The following is a 14,364-nucleotide window of genomic DNA, read 5'->3' as shown; positions in this document are numbered from 1 at the left end:
ACAGCTCTCTTACGAGCTCTCTCAGCCCCAACTACCTCACAGGATGTCTGCTGTGGGGAGAGGAAAGGAAGGTGATTGGAAGCTGGTTTGATTCTTCCTTAAGCGGTGGAGAAAGTCGGCATATAAAAACCAACTCTTCCTCTTCTTCTGGCAACCCCCCGAGGCCAGGAACCAGAGCAGAACCAGAGCCTGAAGCTGCACCAGGCAGGCCTGCTCTTGAAACGCCGAGGCCCAATCTTAATCAGCAAGGATCTGAGTGCGGGACAGGGGTATCGAGGGGGTGGGGTGACAAAGCAGATTAAAGGAGTCAAGAGGGTGGAGAGAGACCCAAAGCAAGAGACGGTACCATTTTCAGCTTCCAGCTTCTCCACCGCCGTCTTCAGCTGCTTGTCTTCCGGCTGGCCGTCCTTCTCCAGTGGAGGTCCTTCGTCCTGTGCCGCGAGGGGCGAAGGGACAAAAGAGGGCACTTTAGAGGAAAGCTTTCCACCAGGCCATGCGCTGCCATCTGAACTGCAACAGATCAGTCCGCGGGGACGTTTATGGCAGCTTCAATGGAGCAAAGCCCCCCACGGCCTTTTTAACTGTCGCAGGGCTCTTGTGGGGACTGTGTTCTGCTGTTGGGGCGATAGAGAAGTGGGAGCTGGACTTAGGCGCTCCTGTACCTCACACATGAAGCTCCCTTATGCCGAGTCAGCTCAATATAATTATGAGGGGGAGGGGTAATGATAACAACCCAATGTAGAAAAGAAAAAAAACCTCAAATATTGAAATTATCAAATATTATCTAATTGGTTCTTGTAGGTTATCCGGGCTGTGTAACCGTGGTCTTGGTATTTTCTTTCCTGACGTTTCGCCAGCAGCTGTGGCAGGCATCTTCAGAGGAGTAACACTGAAGGACAGTGTCTCTCAGTGTCAAGTGTGTAGGAGAGACACTGTCCTTCAGTGTTACTCCTCTGAAGATGCCTGCCACAGCTGCTGGCGAAATGTCAGGAAAGAAAATACCAAGACCACAGTTACACAGCCCGGATAACCTACAAGAACCAATGAACTCTGACCGTGAAAGCCTTCGACAATATTATTATCTAATGCTTATACATTCATGTCTGTATGTAAAGTAACCTCGGTTAAGAAGAGAGAAATAAGACTGTTGTCAGATACAGGTAATTGGAACAAGGTCACAGCTCTTAAAGAAGCAGAAGAAGAAGACTTGGTTTTTATATGCTCAACATTCAGTCTGATGCTCAGGCTGCAGCAAGGTGTGCTGAGGGACCTTCCCGAAAGGCCCAGGAAGCCGGGTTGACAAGACTGAAGAAGAAGTTGGTTTTTATGTGCCGACTTTCTCTACCACTTAAGGCAGAATCAAACCGGCTTACAATCTCCTTCTCTTCCCCTCCCATGCGAGGTAGGTGGGGCTGAAAGAGCTGTGACTTTCCCAAGGTCACCCAGCTGGCTTCGTGTGTAGGAGCGGGAAACAAATCCAGCTCACCAATTAGCCTCCACCACTCATGTGGAGGAGTGGGGGAATCAAACCCGGTTCTCCAGATCAGAGTCCACTGCTTTTAACCACCACTCTTAACCACCGCACCATGCTGGCTCTCACTGTTTTGACATTTCGATGCCAGTTTATATTATTGTTTTGTGTAATTGCAGTGTCTGTATTTAAAACACCTTTTGTAACCTGTTTAACATTGTGATGCCTGAACCATATATGTGATTTCCATTACTTTCCATACAGACGTGAATGTATAAGCATTTAACAATTTCAAATATTTGGGTTTTTCTTTTCTTTGGATTATACTGAGTCAGGCCATTGGTCTATACAAAGTCAGATTCACCTGCCCTAATGGGCAGAGGGACACTCTAGGGTCTCAGGCGGGGGTTCTTCCTCATTGCTTATTTCCTGATTTCTTAAATTGGGATGCCAGGGACTGAACCTGGGACTTTCTGCGAGCAAAGCGGATGCTCTGCCACACTGAGCAGAGGCCCCTCTCCCATATGTGCTTGAACAGGGTTTCCCCTGAGGGAGGCTCGTGTTCAATGAAGCCCTATTGAGGAGCCCTGCCCCACAGGATCTCAGGTTTGCTCAGCATCATCTGAACGGACACAGTTTCCTCCAAGGGAAGGAGGACAAGCAGGCCTCGTGCCCATAACACCCATATGACATAAAGGTTTCCCTGCCGCTTCTTGTAGACAGGAGCAAATGCTCCTTTCTTTGCTAGCTCCTCTTTTGCTGCCAGCCATACAACGGTCAAAGGGAACAGGGGACCAAGTCTCTGTGTCGAGAAAAGTATAACTTTGTTAACGTGGAGCGAGAGAAGGATTAAGAACAGGGGTCACCAACGTGGTGCCTACCACCTTTCCTGGCACCCCCCAAGTGTTTTTAGAGGGTGGGTGGGACCAGGCGGGGCTTTTGCCCAGCAGGACTTCTGACTGGCCAGTGAAGATTTTTAACCAAGTTGCTTCGGCAACAGCTGCCATCACAGCCAATGGATTTTCACAGAGCGACTGAATGTAAGCTGTGGCAGCCATTTTGGGCTGGCCCTGCCTCCTCCAGCAGCCATTTTGTGGCTACACCCACCACCCTGTGCCAGAATTCCAGGCTCAAAAAGGTTGGGCACCCCTGGATTAGAAGGTATGGAGCTTTTTGTGAAGCAGTTACCTCATCCAGTGTAGAGACCAACTCCATTGTGTGGACTGCAAACGTTTCAGGTTGAGCCTGTGAGCCGCCCGACTCCCGGGGTCCTTCAAGAAGCTCCCCTAAGACACAAACACTGGCCATCAGCTTCACCGCCCTCAAAGCCGCTGCTGACAACCAACGTCTATCCTCGGCCTTGGTGCCAAGAGAAGGCAGACGCAGGACTGTGTTACCCCAGGCAAGAAACTGTCTCTCTGGACAGAAACTGGGATAGCTAAGAGTCTTAGCTTGAGAATCAGGGTTAGGAAGCAAATGTGTCTGAAGCCAGGAAACCAAGGCACCATGGGCAGGTTCCCTGGAGAGGAAGCACAGAAATCTCATGATCTGCCCAAGTTCTCAGAATCAGCATTGCTGTCAGATGGCCTCTGGTTAAAAACCTCCAAAGAAGGAGACCCCACCACCTCCCAAGGAAGCTTAATCCTCCAAGGAACCGCTCTGTCAGGAAGTTCTTCCTAACTTGGCGGGGGGGGGGGGCGGGAGACGAGCGGCAAAATCCCTCCCTGCTGCTGAAGATGCCATTAACCCAGCAGATCCTCAAGAGTCCTGTTTCCTTACCTTGCTGGGTGGAAACCTGCTCGGCGGAGCGTTCCAGGGGCCGATCCAAATCCTGCTGCAGCCGGCTGTTCTCCGTCAGGAGGGTGTCGTAGTTCGAACGCAAGTCCCGCTCCGCTCGTCGGAGCTGGGCTATTTGCTGGCTCTTCTCCTCCAGTTCCTCCAGGTGCCTCTTCTCGGAGGCTTTGCTCTCCTGCTCGCGAGCGTCCTCGACGGCTCTTCCTTGGGCCAGCGCCTGAGAGAGCTGCTGCACCTCCTCCTGCAAGTGATGGCAAGCGAGCTTCCTCTCCGCCAACTCCATTTCCAGCTTCTCCACAAAGGTCTGCGACTGCTGCCTCTCAGAAGCAGAAGTCCGCCTCAGGGACTCCAGCTCCGCCTCGGACACCTGGAATTTCTCCAAGAGGACCTGGGAAAGAACAGCAAAATTGAGCTCTCTTTTGGGGCTCTCGGCCAAGGAATGAAGGGAGCTCCTGAAGAAGCAACAGCAAGACATTACCACCTAAAGTTATGAGAGGGGATAACTGAGAACAGCAGCTCAGGGAAGGGAACCACCTGGCTCTCTTTGGGGGGATTTCAGGAGATTTTGGCTCGGAGGTAGAAAACTGAGTTTGAAACCTGCTCAGCCGGCAAGTGGCATCTCAACACTTTCTGCATCCCCAGATATTGGCAAGGAGAAAAACAACCCAAAAGAGGCACTGCAGACAAGAGACAGGAGATCTTGAGAGGCCTGTGAGACTCGGTCTCTCAAAAGACGCTGGACTGACTGGTAGAAGAAGAAGAATTGGTTTTATATGCCGACTTTCTCTACCACTTAAGGGAGACAATCTCCTTCCCTTACAGTCTCCTTCCCTTCCCCTACCCACAACAGACACCCTGTGAGGGAGGTGGGGCTGAGAGAGCTCTTAGTAGAACTGTGACTTGCCCAAGGTCACCCAGCTGGTTTCGTGTGGAGGAGTGGGGAATCAAACCTGGTTCTCCAGATGAGAGTCCACCACTCCAAACTACCGCACTTAACCATTACACCACACTGGTAGAATCAGAGTCAGGGAGGAATGCTCTACAGAACGGCGGGTGGGGTGAGGTGGGAGGGGGGACACAGGCCTCCATCCTTCGCCTGCAAGAGGTGGCCAAACGTCTGCCAACTCAAACCACTGGGCCACACACTTGCTGCGCATTTGCAACATGCCCCATCTGGATTCTATGGGGTGAACTGTGTGCGGTGGGGGGGAAGGAAGGCTGACAGACAGGCGCACCAGCCTCGATCCAAAAGCAGCTGACTGCTCCCAGCCCCTTCCATCCCCCACGCAGGTACCTGCTTCTGCTCCTCCAGGCTGTTGAGCTCCTGCTGCAGCAATTCCACCACCTGAGTCCGGCCCAGCAGGGCTGCCTCCTGCTCCTCCAGCTTCCGCTGCAACAGCCTCAGATTCTGCGACAGAGAAAATGCCAGTTGCCAGGCTGAAAGGCACCAAGGACAGAGAGCATCGGCAGAGGCCGTCAGGCCTCTTGCAAAACCCAGCCCTCTCTCTCCCTGCTTCAGCCCAACCAATCAGGCCATGTGGATCCATGGCACAGGAACCTCATGGCTGGGCTACCATAACACACTTTAAATGGGTCTGCCCCTTGAAGACAATTTGGAAACTCCAGCGGGTGCAAAATTTGGAAGCTTAACAGGGAATGCATATTACATACGTTCTAGTCTCTTCATTGGTTACTGATTAGTTTCTGTGCTCAATACAAGGTATTAGTTATCACCTAAAAAACCCTCCCTAGCCTAGGACCCACAGCTAGAAGCCCCCCCCCTCCACACACACACACCAGGGGTGTCAAACTCATTTGTTATGAGCCACCTGTAACCCACCTGTTGCATTTCTGCTTCCAGAGTGGACTGGGCCGCTAGTTGGTGAAGCTCCACTTGGTGCCGGCGGGCCTGCTCTTCGAGGAGGGCGTCTTTCTCCTGGATCACCCCTTGCAGACTGCTCAGCTGCCAACACAGCACAAAGACCACAAAACCTTCACTTAAAAAAACAAAACTATGCCACATATTTAATGGTCATGCCTATAGGTGCAGAAATTCTGGGTAGATATCTTCACCGTGATAAATGAAATTCTAGGTTGTAAGATATCCTGCGAGCTGAACCCAAGACAGTCCCTCTTAAATAGTCTCCCTGGAGGTATGCAAGAGAAAACAAAACATTTACAATACTTATATCTCTTGACAGCAGCAAGGGAACCTTGTCAGCACAAACATGGAAGCAGGCATTCTTACCTAAAACAGATTTGTGGGTTTGCAAAATATGGCATATTGTGCTCACGGATAAAATCACAAACAACAAAATGAAAGATGGTATAAAGCCGTGTTGGCGAACCTATGGCACACGTGCCACTTCCGGCACGCGTAGCCCTTTCTGCCGGCACGCGCGGGTGGGCTCCAAAAGGCCTCCCGGGTCATCTGTGCCCCTCCCTCTCTCAGCTGAGCTCCCACCCCCACCGTCCGTGCGTGGGCGGGTCAGCTTCCTGCCTCGCACTCACGCGGCTGGCTTCTTCCTCTTCCTCCCTCTCGCCCCCAACAGCTGACAGGCGGCGGGGAGGCCAGCAGCAAGGAGGCGGGGCCTCCTCCTCCAGGCTCCAGCAGCAGCTCCTCCTCGCCCCCCTCAGGCGGCTCCCAAAAGTCCAGCTCCAGGCTGCCGCCGCCATCGTCCTCCTCCTCAGGCGCCTCTCCCCCGGCCGTTTTCGCCCACCGCCTCCTCCTTCTCAGGGCGCTCGCGGAGGGCCAGGCGGCCCCTCAACAGCCGCGCGTCCGCCAGAGAAGGGCCTGCCATCTCCCGCCATCCTCTCCCCCGCTCGCGCTCGTCCCTGACTCCTGCGGTAAGCTTGTGGGGTAGCCGGAGCCACCCTCAAGTCCTCTGGCTTGGGCGTGGCTGCATGGTCTCTGCCTTCTCCCTCCCTGCCCCCTAAGGTCGCCCGCAGGCTGGCGGGGTCGCGAGTGTTGGCGCGCTCGCCCTCGCTCTCGCCGCCCCCTCCTCCCCTGCCCCCTCCCAGCTGGGAGGTGACCAATGCTGCTGCGCTGGGCCCCAACATCTCCGCCATCCCGCACCGTCGCCTCGCTGCCTCCCCAGAGCTGCCGGTAAGGGGGGGAGAACTTCCGGTGTGCGCCCTGGAGCAAGTCCTGGGTTGGGATTGAGGCCCGACCCAGGACACTTTCTTTCTTCCTTCCATCCTTCCTCCCTTTCATCCTTTCTTCTCTTTCCTTTCCCAGTTCCTTCCTTTCCCTCTTTCTTTCTTTCTTTCTTTCTCTCTCTCTCTCTTTCTCTGTCCCTTCCCATTTCTTTTTCTTTCTTTCTTTCTTTCTTCCTTTCTTCCTTCCCCTCTTTCTTACTTTCTTCCTTCCCCTCTTCCTTTCTTTCCCTCTTCCTTCCCCTCTTCCTTCCTTTCTTCCTTTCTCCATCCCTCCCCCCTTTCTTCCTTCCTTCCCCAGTTCCTTCATTCTCTTTCCTTTCCCAGTTCCTTCCTTTCTCCATCCCTCCCCCTTCCCTTCCTCTACTAGGGCTGCCAACCTCCAGGTGGTGGCTGGAGACCTGGCAACCCTAGCTATAATGTCTGGTGGCTGAGCAGAGGACGAGTCCTGGAGAGATGCATGCCAAATACAAACAACTTTTTATTGAAAGGTAAAAGTTTGCATCATTGAAAGCTCTGTTATTGTGTTTTTCTTTTAACGCAAAATATGTGAATGTATGAGTTGTTTTTTCTAAACTAAAACCTCAGTATTCAGGTTAAATTGCCGTATTGGCACTTGGCAATAAATAAGTGGGTTTTGGGTTGCAGTTTGGGCACTCGGTCTCTAAAAGGTTCGCCATCACTGGTATAAAGCCTTCCAAGTTGGTGGCCATCACCACATTCTGGGGCAGGGAGTTCCACAATTTAACGATGCCTTGTATGAAGAAAGACTTCCTTTTATCAGTTTTGAATCTCTCACCCTCCAGCTTCAGCAGATGACCCCGAGTTCTGGTATTATGAGAGAGGGAGAGAAAAGCTTCTCCCTGTCCACTCTCTCCATACCATGCATCATTTTATAGATCTCTTTTTTAAAAAAAAATTTTTTTTTTATTATTTTCCATTAAATTATATATAAGCTTTTTAACAAACACTTAAAAATAACTACATAAACATTCGTATCAGGATATATGTTTGTTGAAAACAAATTGTTTATAAGAAATTAAATAAGTGAAAACTTCCCCTTCATCCTCCTCTATCTTTCTATTTGCTTGTTTGGTCTTTTGCATTTAAAATTCTAATCCTAATGTCATTTTATATTATGTCTAACAATAACTTTCTTATTGCATACTAATTTCATTTCAACCAAAGAAAATAAAAGGAAAAACATAATATCATTTACAAACCTTGGTTATTAAATAATGTGTAATAAAAAAATTAAAAACAAACTATTCAGTATTAAGATAGGATTTAAGTATTGCAATTTTTTACCTATACCCTATTGATCAGTGGATTAGAACAAAGAATAACCTTGCAATTTCCCCATATAAGTTTCAGTCTCACAGTAAGCTCTCCATGCCTCCCATAAACTGAGCATTGTCTTTTTGGTTTACCAAAGCTGAGTTTTGCCATTTCCGCCATTTCTAACATCTTTTGTATCCATTCATTTTTGTCTGGAGTCTCAGTTGATTTCCATTTAGATGCATATATCAATCTGGCGGCTATGGTTGCATCATGATTTTATAGATCTCTACCATATCTCCCCTGAACCACCTTCTTTCCAAGCTGAACAGCCCTAAACGTTTTAATTATTTACAGAGAACTCGTTCCCTGCCCCCTCAGCCTGCTGACAGAAGTCACCAACCAACAGGTGTTCCGCTTCAAGGATGACCTCCGTACCTGGACCTGTGCTGCTTCCAGGCTTCCTGTGGCCTCCTCTAGCTGTGCTTGCAGTTTCCCAGTCATGGCCTCCTGCTCCTGAAGCCTCCTCTGCAGGGCTTCCACTTCCTCCTTCCATTTGTGATGAGTCTCTTGGTCACCCTGTAGCTGCTGGGAGTGAAGAAGAACGGCAACAGCCAAGTGAGCAAAGGGACGAACGGCTGCACACGTCGGCAGCTGCCTCACAACTACTCTGAGGGTGTCTTGACAATCCCCCAAGGTAAAAGGTTGGATTACTGCGCCATGCTCTGAGTGGGGCTGCCCTCGAAGACAACCGGGAAACTACAACTGGTCTAGAATGCAGCAGCCTGACTTGCTGTCAGGGGCTCGCTGCCGGGGACATCCGCTGCCCATTTTGAAACAGCCAACCAAAAAAGGGGGCAAAGAACTCAACCAGAAAAGTACAGGAAACCTAGTAGTTGAGCTGGAAACTAAAAATGCTTATAAAGTGATATATTTATTAGGTGTACACAATAAAATGGATTAAAACACTGGGTCTGGAATACAGGCTGCATATAAAACCACCAGTATGAACACATGAAGCTGCCTTATACTGAATCAGATGCCCTCAGTCCATCAAAGTCAGTTTTGTCTACTCAGCCCGGCAGCGGCTCTCCAGGGTCTCAGGCTGAGGTCTTTCACATCACCTACTTGCCTGGTCTCTTTAACTGGAGATGCTGGGGACTGAACCTGGGACCTTCTGCAAGCCAAGCAGATGCTCTACCACTGATCTCTACCTCTAATCAACACTGTTGATTATATACAAAATATAAATGACCAACAGACCATGCACGTTTCTTCTTCTTGGGATTTCCTCAGTGGTCAAATTATACAAAACATGATTATTAAAAACACATCCAGAAATGCACTTTACAAGGTATTATATAAGAAATGTATAAACCTTATAACCTGTGTGGCTAGGTGTAAATTAATAACACTAATCAGAGATCTTTCAGCATGGTAATTTGCTCACACAAGTGTCCGGTGTGAAAAAAAAATGTTTCTGGATGCATTGTAACATCAACAAGTGACAAAATATATTTGCCATTTTGAAGCAGCTACACTGGCTGCCAGTCTTGTTTCCGAGTTCAATTCAAGGTGCAGGTTATGGCCTTTAAAGCCCTCCACAAACTGGAACCCACACGTGTGAAGGACCGTCTCCTTCTCTATGTGCCCCACGCGCCAACTATTGTCATCACAGCAACACACAACAGCATAAATTGCTAAATGGACATCGTAAGGAAAAATGCACAACCAATGACTGGTAACCTAGATGTATTGTATAAAGCTAAATTACAATCTATATATCAAAAATACACATACACCTTAATTGTATAACATAGTGTTCGTGTTTGCATAATAATGTGGCATTGTGTTAACATTCCTCCACACAAGTTACAGACATTGTAAACAGAAGATGCTGTTTGATGGGGGGACTCTGTACAAATGTTGATAGTTAAGCTTTGTAGAAATGCCAACAGCCTTGACTGTATCTCCAAACAATGTTCGGGAATGTATCCAAAATCAACCAGCAATAATAACGATGATAGTCAGTATAATCCAGCAGAAACTCCAGTAAGTGTAGATGGCATTAAGAGCAACAGGTACAGTTCATCCAGATTAATCCAACCATTTCATGCAGGTAGACTTCATCAGCCTGACAGCATTAATTTGATAGCATATTGTTGCAATTAATAGGTTTGCATAGACACAGTCCTACTACATATCAGGCAACCATCTGCTAGCTATCCTACCACTGAGGGTGGCCTGTCTGGCATCGACCAGAGCCCGGGCCTTTTCCGCTGTAGCTCTGGCTCCGTGGAATAAGCTCCCAGAAGGTGACGATCTCCTTGGAGATCTTCGGGAAACGCTGCAAGGCCTGTTCCCCCCGAGGCTTTTGTGGGGGGTTGAAGAGCAGGCATCTTTTAAAAGGGGAGGGATTTGGGGGCTTGCGATTTTATCTTTGGTTTTAGCTGGGGATGTTTTTACTATTATTACAAGCCACCCTAGACTTAAGATGAAGGGCAGGATGTAAACATTTTAATAAATAAAAGTAAACCAAGGTTTACTTAGCTGTACACTCTGGCTCCTATTACCTCAAGGAAAGCCATTTCACTCCGCTAGGGAAGCAAAGCTTAAGTGCAGGCCTTTAGTGGTCACTGTCCCTTCCCCACAGAGAATAAAGGTTCTCAGAAGAAAGCACTGCTTCCCCCAGGGAGCCTGACACACGAAGCCAACACACATATAAACAGATAATTCAAGTACCCAGGCAGACACAACAGTCTCAGAAGGTTGGCCCCGTATCCCACTTCTCGAGCTCATTGGCACTGCCAGAGACTCTGGGACTACGGCACGTGTTCTGAGAATTCCACGTGTAAAAGTTAAGCACCTAGTCACTGAGGTTGAGGGGAGGGGCCGTGGCTCAGTAGTAGAGCCTCTGCTTTGCATGCAGAAGGTCCCAGGTTCAATCCCCGGCATCTCCAATTAAAGGAACTAGGCAACTAGGTGATGTGAAAGACCTCTGCCTGAGACCGTGGAGAGCCGCTGCCAGTCTGAGTAGACAGGACTGACTTTGATGGGCCAAGGGTCGGATCCATGTGTGTTCATGTGTGTTGAAGAGATAAGCTTGCAAGCCGTGGGTAGTGCTGGGAGAGATCTCAGAAGTCAGCAAAGGGCTCGAGAAGGACTTCCCACAGCTGGGAGGAGGCGTTAGCGGTACAGCTGGGGGAAACTCACTGGCTTTCACCATGGCTTAGCATGTGATGAATGTTTATGCAAAAAGGAGGAAAAGTGGGCAAACTTGTCCATAGTTGATCCTGGCGGAGGAGCTCAGCTTTCCCGTGGCAGAGACTGGTCTCTGCTAGTATGGACTGTTGTTGGTCCTGCCTCCAAAGTTAAATGGGGTCCAGTGGGAGAACTAAGACAGCCCCAGAAGTAAAGCCGGAGAGACTCGAGGTATTGCACCTGACCCACCTCGCAAGGAGGAGGCGGCAGCGGCTCCTCCGGCAGGCCCTTTGCAGATGCGGCGGCTCCCTGCTCGGTCAGCTCCTCAATGCGCTTGTTAAGCAATGCCACCTTGGCTTTGGCCTGCAGCTTCAGCTTGGCCAGCTTGGCATCGGCAGCCTGCTTTTCCTCCTGGAGGGGGAAACATTACAAAGAGAGGATCAGCTCCAAGCAAAACAGCATGCCACAAAAGAACGCAACTCATCCTATGAGTCCTATGAGGAAAGGCTGAAGGAGCTGGGTATGTTTAGCCTGCAGAGGAGAAGACTGAGTGGGGACATGATAACCATCTTCAAGTACTTGAAGGGCTGTCATATGGAGGATGGTGCCGAGTAGTTTTCTGTTGCCCCAGAAGGTCGGACCAGAAACAACGGGTTGAAATTAAATCCAAAGAGTTTCCTTCTAGACATTAGGAAGAATTTTCTGGCAGTTAGAGCTGTTCCTCAGTGGAACAGGCTTCCTCGGGAGGTGGTGAGGTCTCCTTCCCTGGAGGTTTTGAAGCAGAGGCTAGATGGCCATCTATCAGCAATGCTGATTCATGAGAGGGAGGGAATCTTGACCATCTTCTGGGCATGGAGTAGGGGTCACTGGGGGTGTGGGGGGGAGGTAGTTGTGAATTTGCTGCATTGTGCAGGGGGTTGGACTAGATGACCCTTCCAACTCTATGATTCTATGACATCCAGTTTGAGGGAAACTCTGCATTCCAAAGTATCTGCAGAAGAAAAGACATTGGAAACATTTATCTCCTGGGAAGAGCTGAGAAGATGATGAAGAGTTGGTTTTTATATGCCGACTTTCTCTACCTTTTAAGGAGAATCAATCTGCCTTACAATCTCCTTCCCTTCCTCTCCTCACAACAGACTCCTTGTGAAGTCGGTGAGGCTGAGAGTTCGAAGAGAACTGTGACTAGCCCATGGTCACCCAGCAGGCTTCATGTGTAGGAGTGGGGAAACAAACCCGGTTCTCCAGATTAGAATCCGCCACTCTTAACCTCTACTGATCCAATAAAAGATCTCCTTGAAGAGATTTCAGTGACGGACGACTTAGGCACATATTGCTCTAATCGATCATCACATTCAGGACCGGAAAGAACCTAAGGTAGACTGCCAAGGGACCCTGCTTTCTGGCCTTCTGCCACGGGGTGTAGCTTGGTTTCCTTATCCGAGTCATCTGGCGCTATTTAACACGTGTTGTTTAAACATACTGCTATTGGGGAAAATCCCAGAAAGGCAGGTGCTGGCCCAGACCCTGCTGCAAGGGAGGCCCCCAGCCAGGGACGGGCAGCAGCACCTTAGCACAAAGGAGAGGTACCTGGAGGTTAGCATCCTTCTGGCGGAGCTCAGCATCCTTTTCCCGCACCAGATCTTTCAGCTGCACCACCAGCCTCTCCATGTGGGCCAGCCGTTCCAACGCGTCCTCGGGGGTCTCCTCCCCATTCTGCTGGCTGGCTTCCAACTCTGGGCCCTGCGAGAAAGATTAAGTGGACACAAGTCTGACATCAGAAACCACAACATTCAGAAACCAGTGGTGGGAACATTTTAACCTTCCAGGACATTCAGATGCTGATTTAAGAGTAACAGTTCTCTTACATAGGGATTTCAAAGGGAGGTTAGAAAGAGAGACTGCTGAATTGCAACTAATAATGAAGTTCAAGACTATGCATTCTCCTGGATTGAATAGGGACCTGGAATTTCTTTCTCATTACCAAGACTGTTTTTTCCATGCCTACCACCCCTCTGCTTATCACACCTAATCCAATCACGCCTGCTAATGTCATTTACCCGCTATTGCTATTTACATGCTATTGCCATTGAGTGTTTGAATTCACTCTTCTCTACTTAAGGACAGATGGACTCACATTCTAGCTGTATCTGAAGAAGTGAGCTGTGACTAGAGAAAACTCATCCTCTGCCAGAAATTGTGTTAGTTTTTAAGGTGCTACTGGACTCTTGCTCTTTTCTACTAACTCACAGGGCGATGGCAAGTACAAAATATAGAAGGAAGCAGCATCTTTGAAGGAAAAGTAGAATTAAAATGTACTACATAAACAGAGAGGAAAGGATACTTACAGTGGGCAAATCCCCGACTTCTGAATTCTCGCCTTCCCCTGACAGCTCCTGCAGGACAGTGTTGGCCAGCCCGGACAAACGGCTCAACATCTTGAGCCTGCAACTGAACGACAGCAAAGGCAGAAGGGGAGGGGGTGGGAGAAAGTAGAAGAAGAGTTGGTTTTTATAAGCAGATTTTCTCTACCACTTAAGGAGGAATCAAACCGGCTTAAAATCACCTTCCTCTTCCCACAACAGACACCCTGTGGGGTAGGTGGGGCTGAGAGAGATCTTAATAGAGCTATGACTAGCCCAGGGTCACCCAGCTGGCTTCATGTGTAGGAGTGGGGAAACAAATCCAGTTCACCAGATTAGCCTCCGCCGCTCATGTGGAGGAGTGGGGAAATCAAACCCGGTTCTCCAGATCAGAGTCCACCACTTTTAACCACTACACCACGCTGATGTCATCAGTCACATAAGCAGTGTGGGAGGCCTGAGAGGGTTACTGATACCGTTCTACCTTCAGCTCTGCTGCAAGGCCAATATCAAGGTATCCCTTATTCCCACTGTTTGTGTTTTTTAGCCAACTCAACACCGTGGAAACAGCTGAACACTTCGTTGCTTGTTTTATAAGGATATTTGTTCCCTGTAAGTTACCCCTGTTTTATCTGAGTTTCCGGGCAGATCTGCAAAGTGGTCAAATTCTGTGCTTGGCTCAGCTGATAAGGAAGCAGATGCTTCAATCCTTCAATTAACTGCCTTGTATTACCAAAATTAGCGCTTAACCAGTTCCAATGCAAAAAAGAGCACCTGAATCAAATGAGCATTTAGGAGTATCTTGATTATAACTTTCGGCATATCTTCAAAGCGGCCATTAAATAATAAGCTACAGCCTTATCTTTGCCAGAGAGCAGACAGATTAAGTGGTGTTCATGAGAACAAACAGGAAAGTGTGAAATCAATGGTGTAATAAGGTAAGTAATAAGACGAGACCCTAGAAGCTAAAATGACTAAACTGAGGCTATCCTATTTTGGTCATTATGAGAAGACAAGAGTCAATGGAAAAGACAGTCATGCTAGGAAAAGTTGAGGGCAGCAGGAAAAGAGGAAGACCCAACAAGAGATGGATTGACTCAA

General features: G+C 48.9%; 1 protein-coding gene across 1 annotated transcript in view; it reads right to left on the bottom strand.

Annotated features, from left to right (window-relative positions):
- GOLGB1 (golgin B1) overlaps positions 1–13,338 on the bottom strand; it is a 37,471-nt gene extending 24,133 nt beyond the window's left edge. Inside the window, exons 1-9 of the mRNA XM_056846651.1 lie at positions 13,249–13,338; positions 12,491–12,643; positions 11,150–11,311; positions 8,138–8,287; positions 5,106–5,228; positions 4,560–4,673; positions 3,251–3,653; positions 2,660–2,859; positions 347–431 (exon numbers count right to left, since the gene is read on the bottom strand). Of these exons, the coding sequence (XP_056702629.1) occupies positions 347–431; positions 2,660–2,859; positions 3,251–3,653; positions 4,560–4,673; positions 5,106–5,228; positions 8,138–8,287; positions 11,150–11,311; positions 12,491–12,643; positions 13,249–13,338 (1,480 nt within the window). The remainder of the gene's footprint in view (positions 1–346; positions 432–2,659; positions 2,860–3,250; positions 3,654–4,559; positions 4,674–5,105; positions 5,229–8,137; positions 8,288–11,149; positions 11,312–12,490; positions 12,644–13,248) is intronic.
- Between the last annotated feature and the right edge of the window lie 1,026 nt (positions 13,339–14,364).

Source organism: Euleptes europaea, chromosome 3 (assembly GCF_029931775.1).
Source record: "Euleptes europaea isolate rEulEur1 chromosome 3, rEulEur1.hap1, whole genome shotgun sequence".
NCBI classification, from domain to species: Eukaryota; Metazoa; Chordata; class Lepidosauria; order Squamata; family Sphaerodactylidae; genus Euleptes; species Euleptes europaea.
The sequence above is the reverse complement of the archived record's forward strand: the minus strand, read 5'-3'. Positions and strand labels throughout refer to the sequence as shown.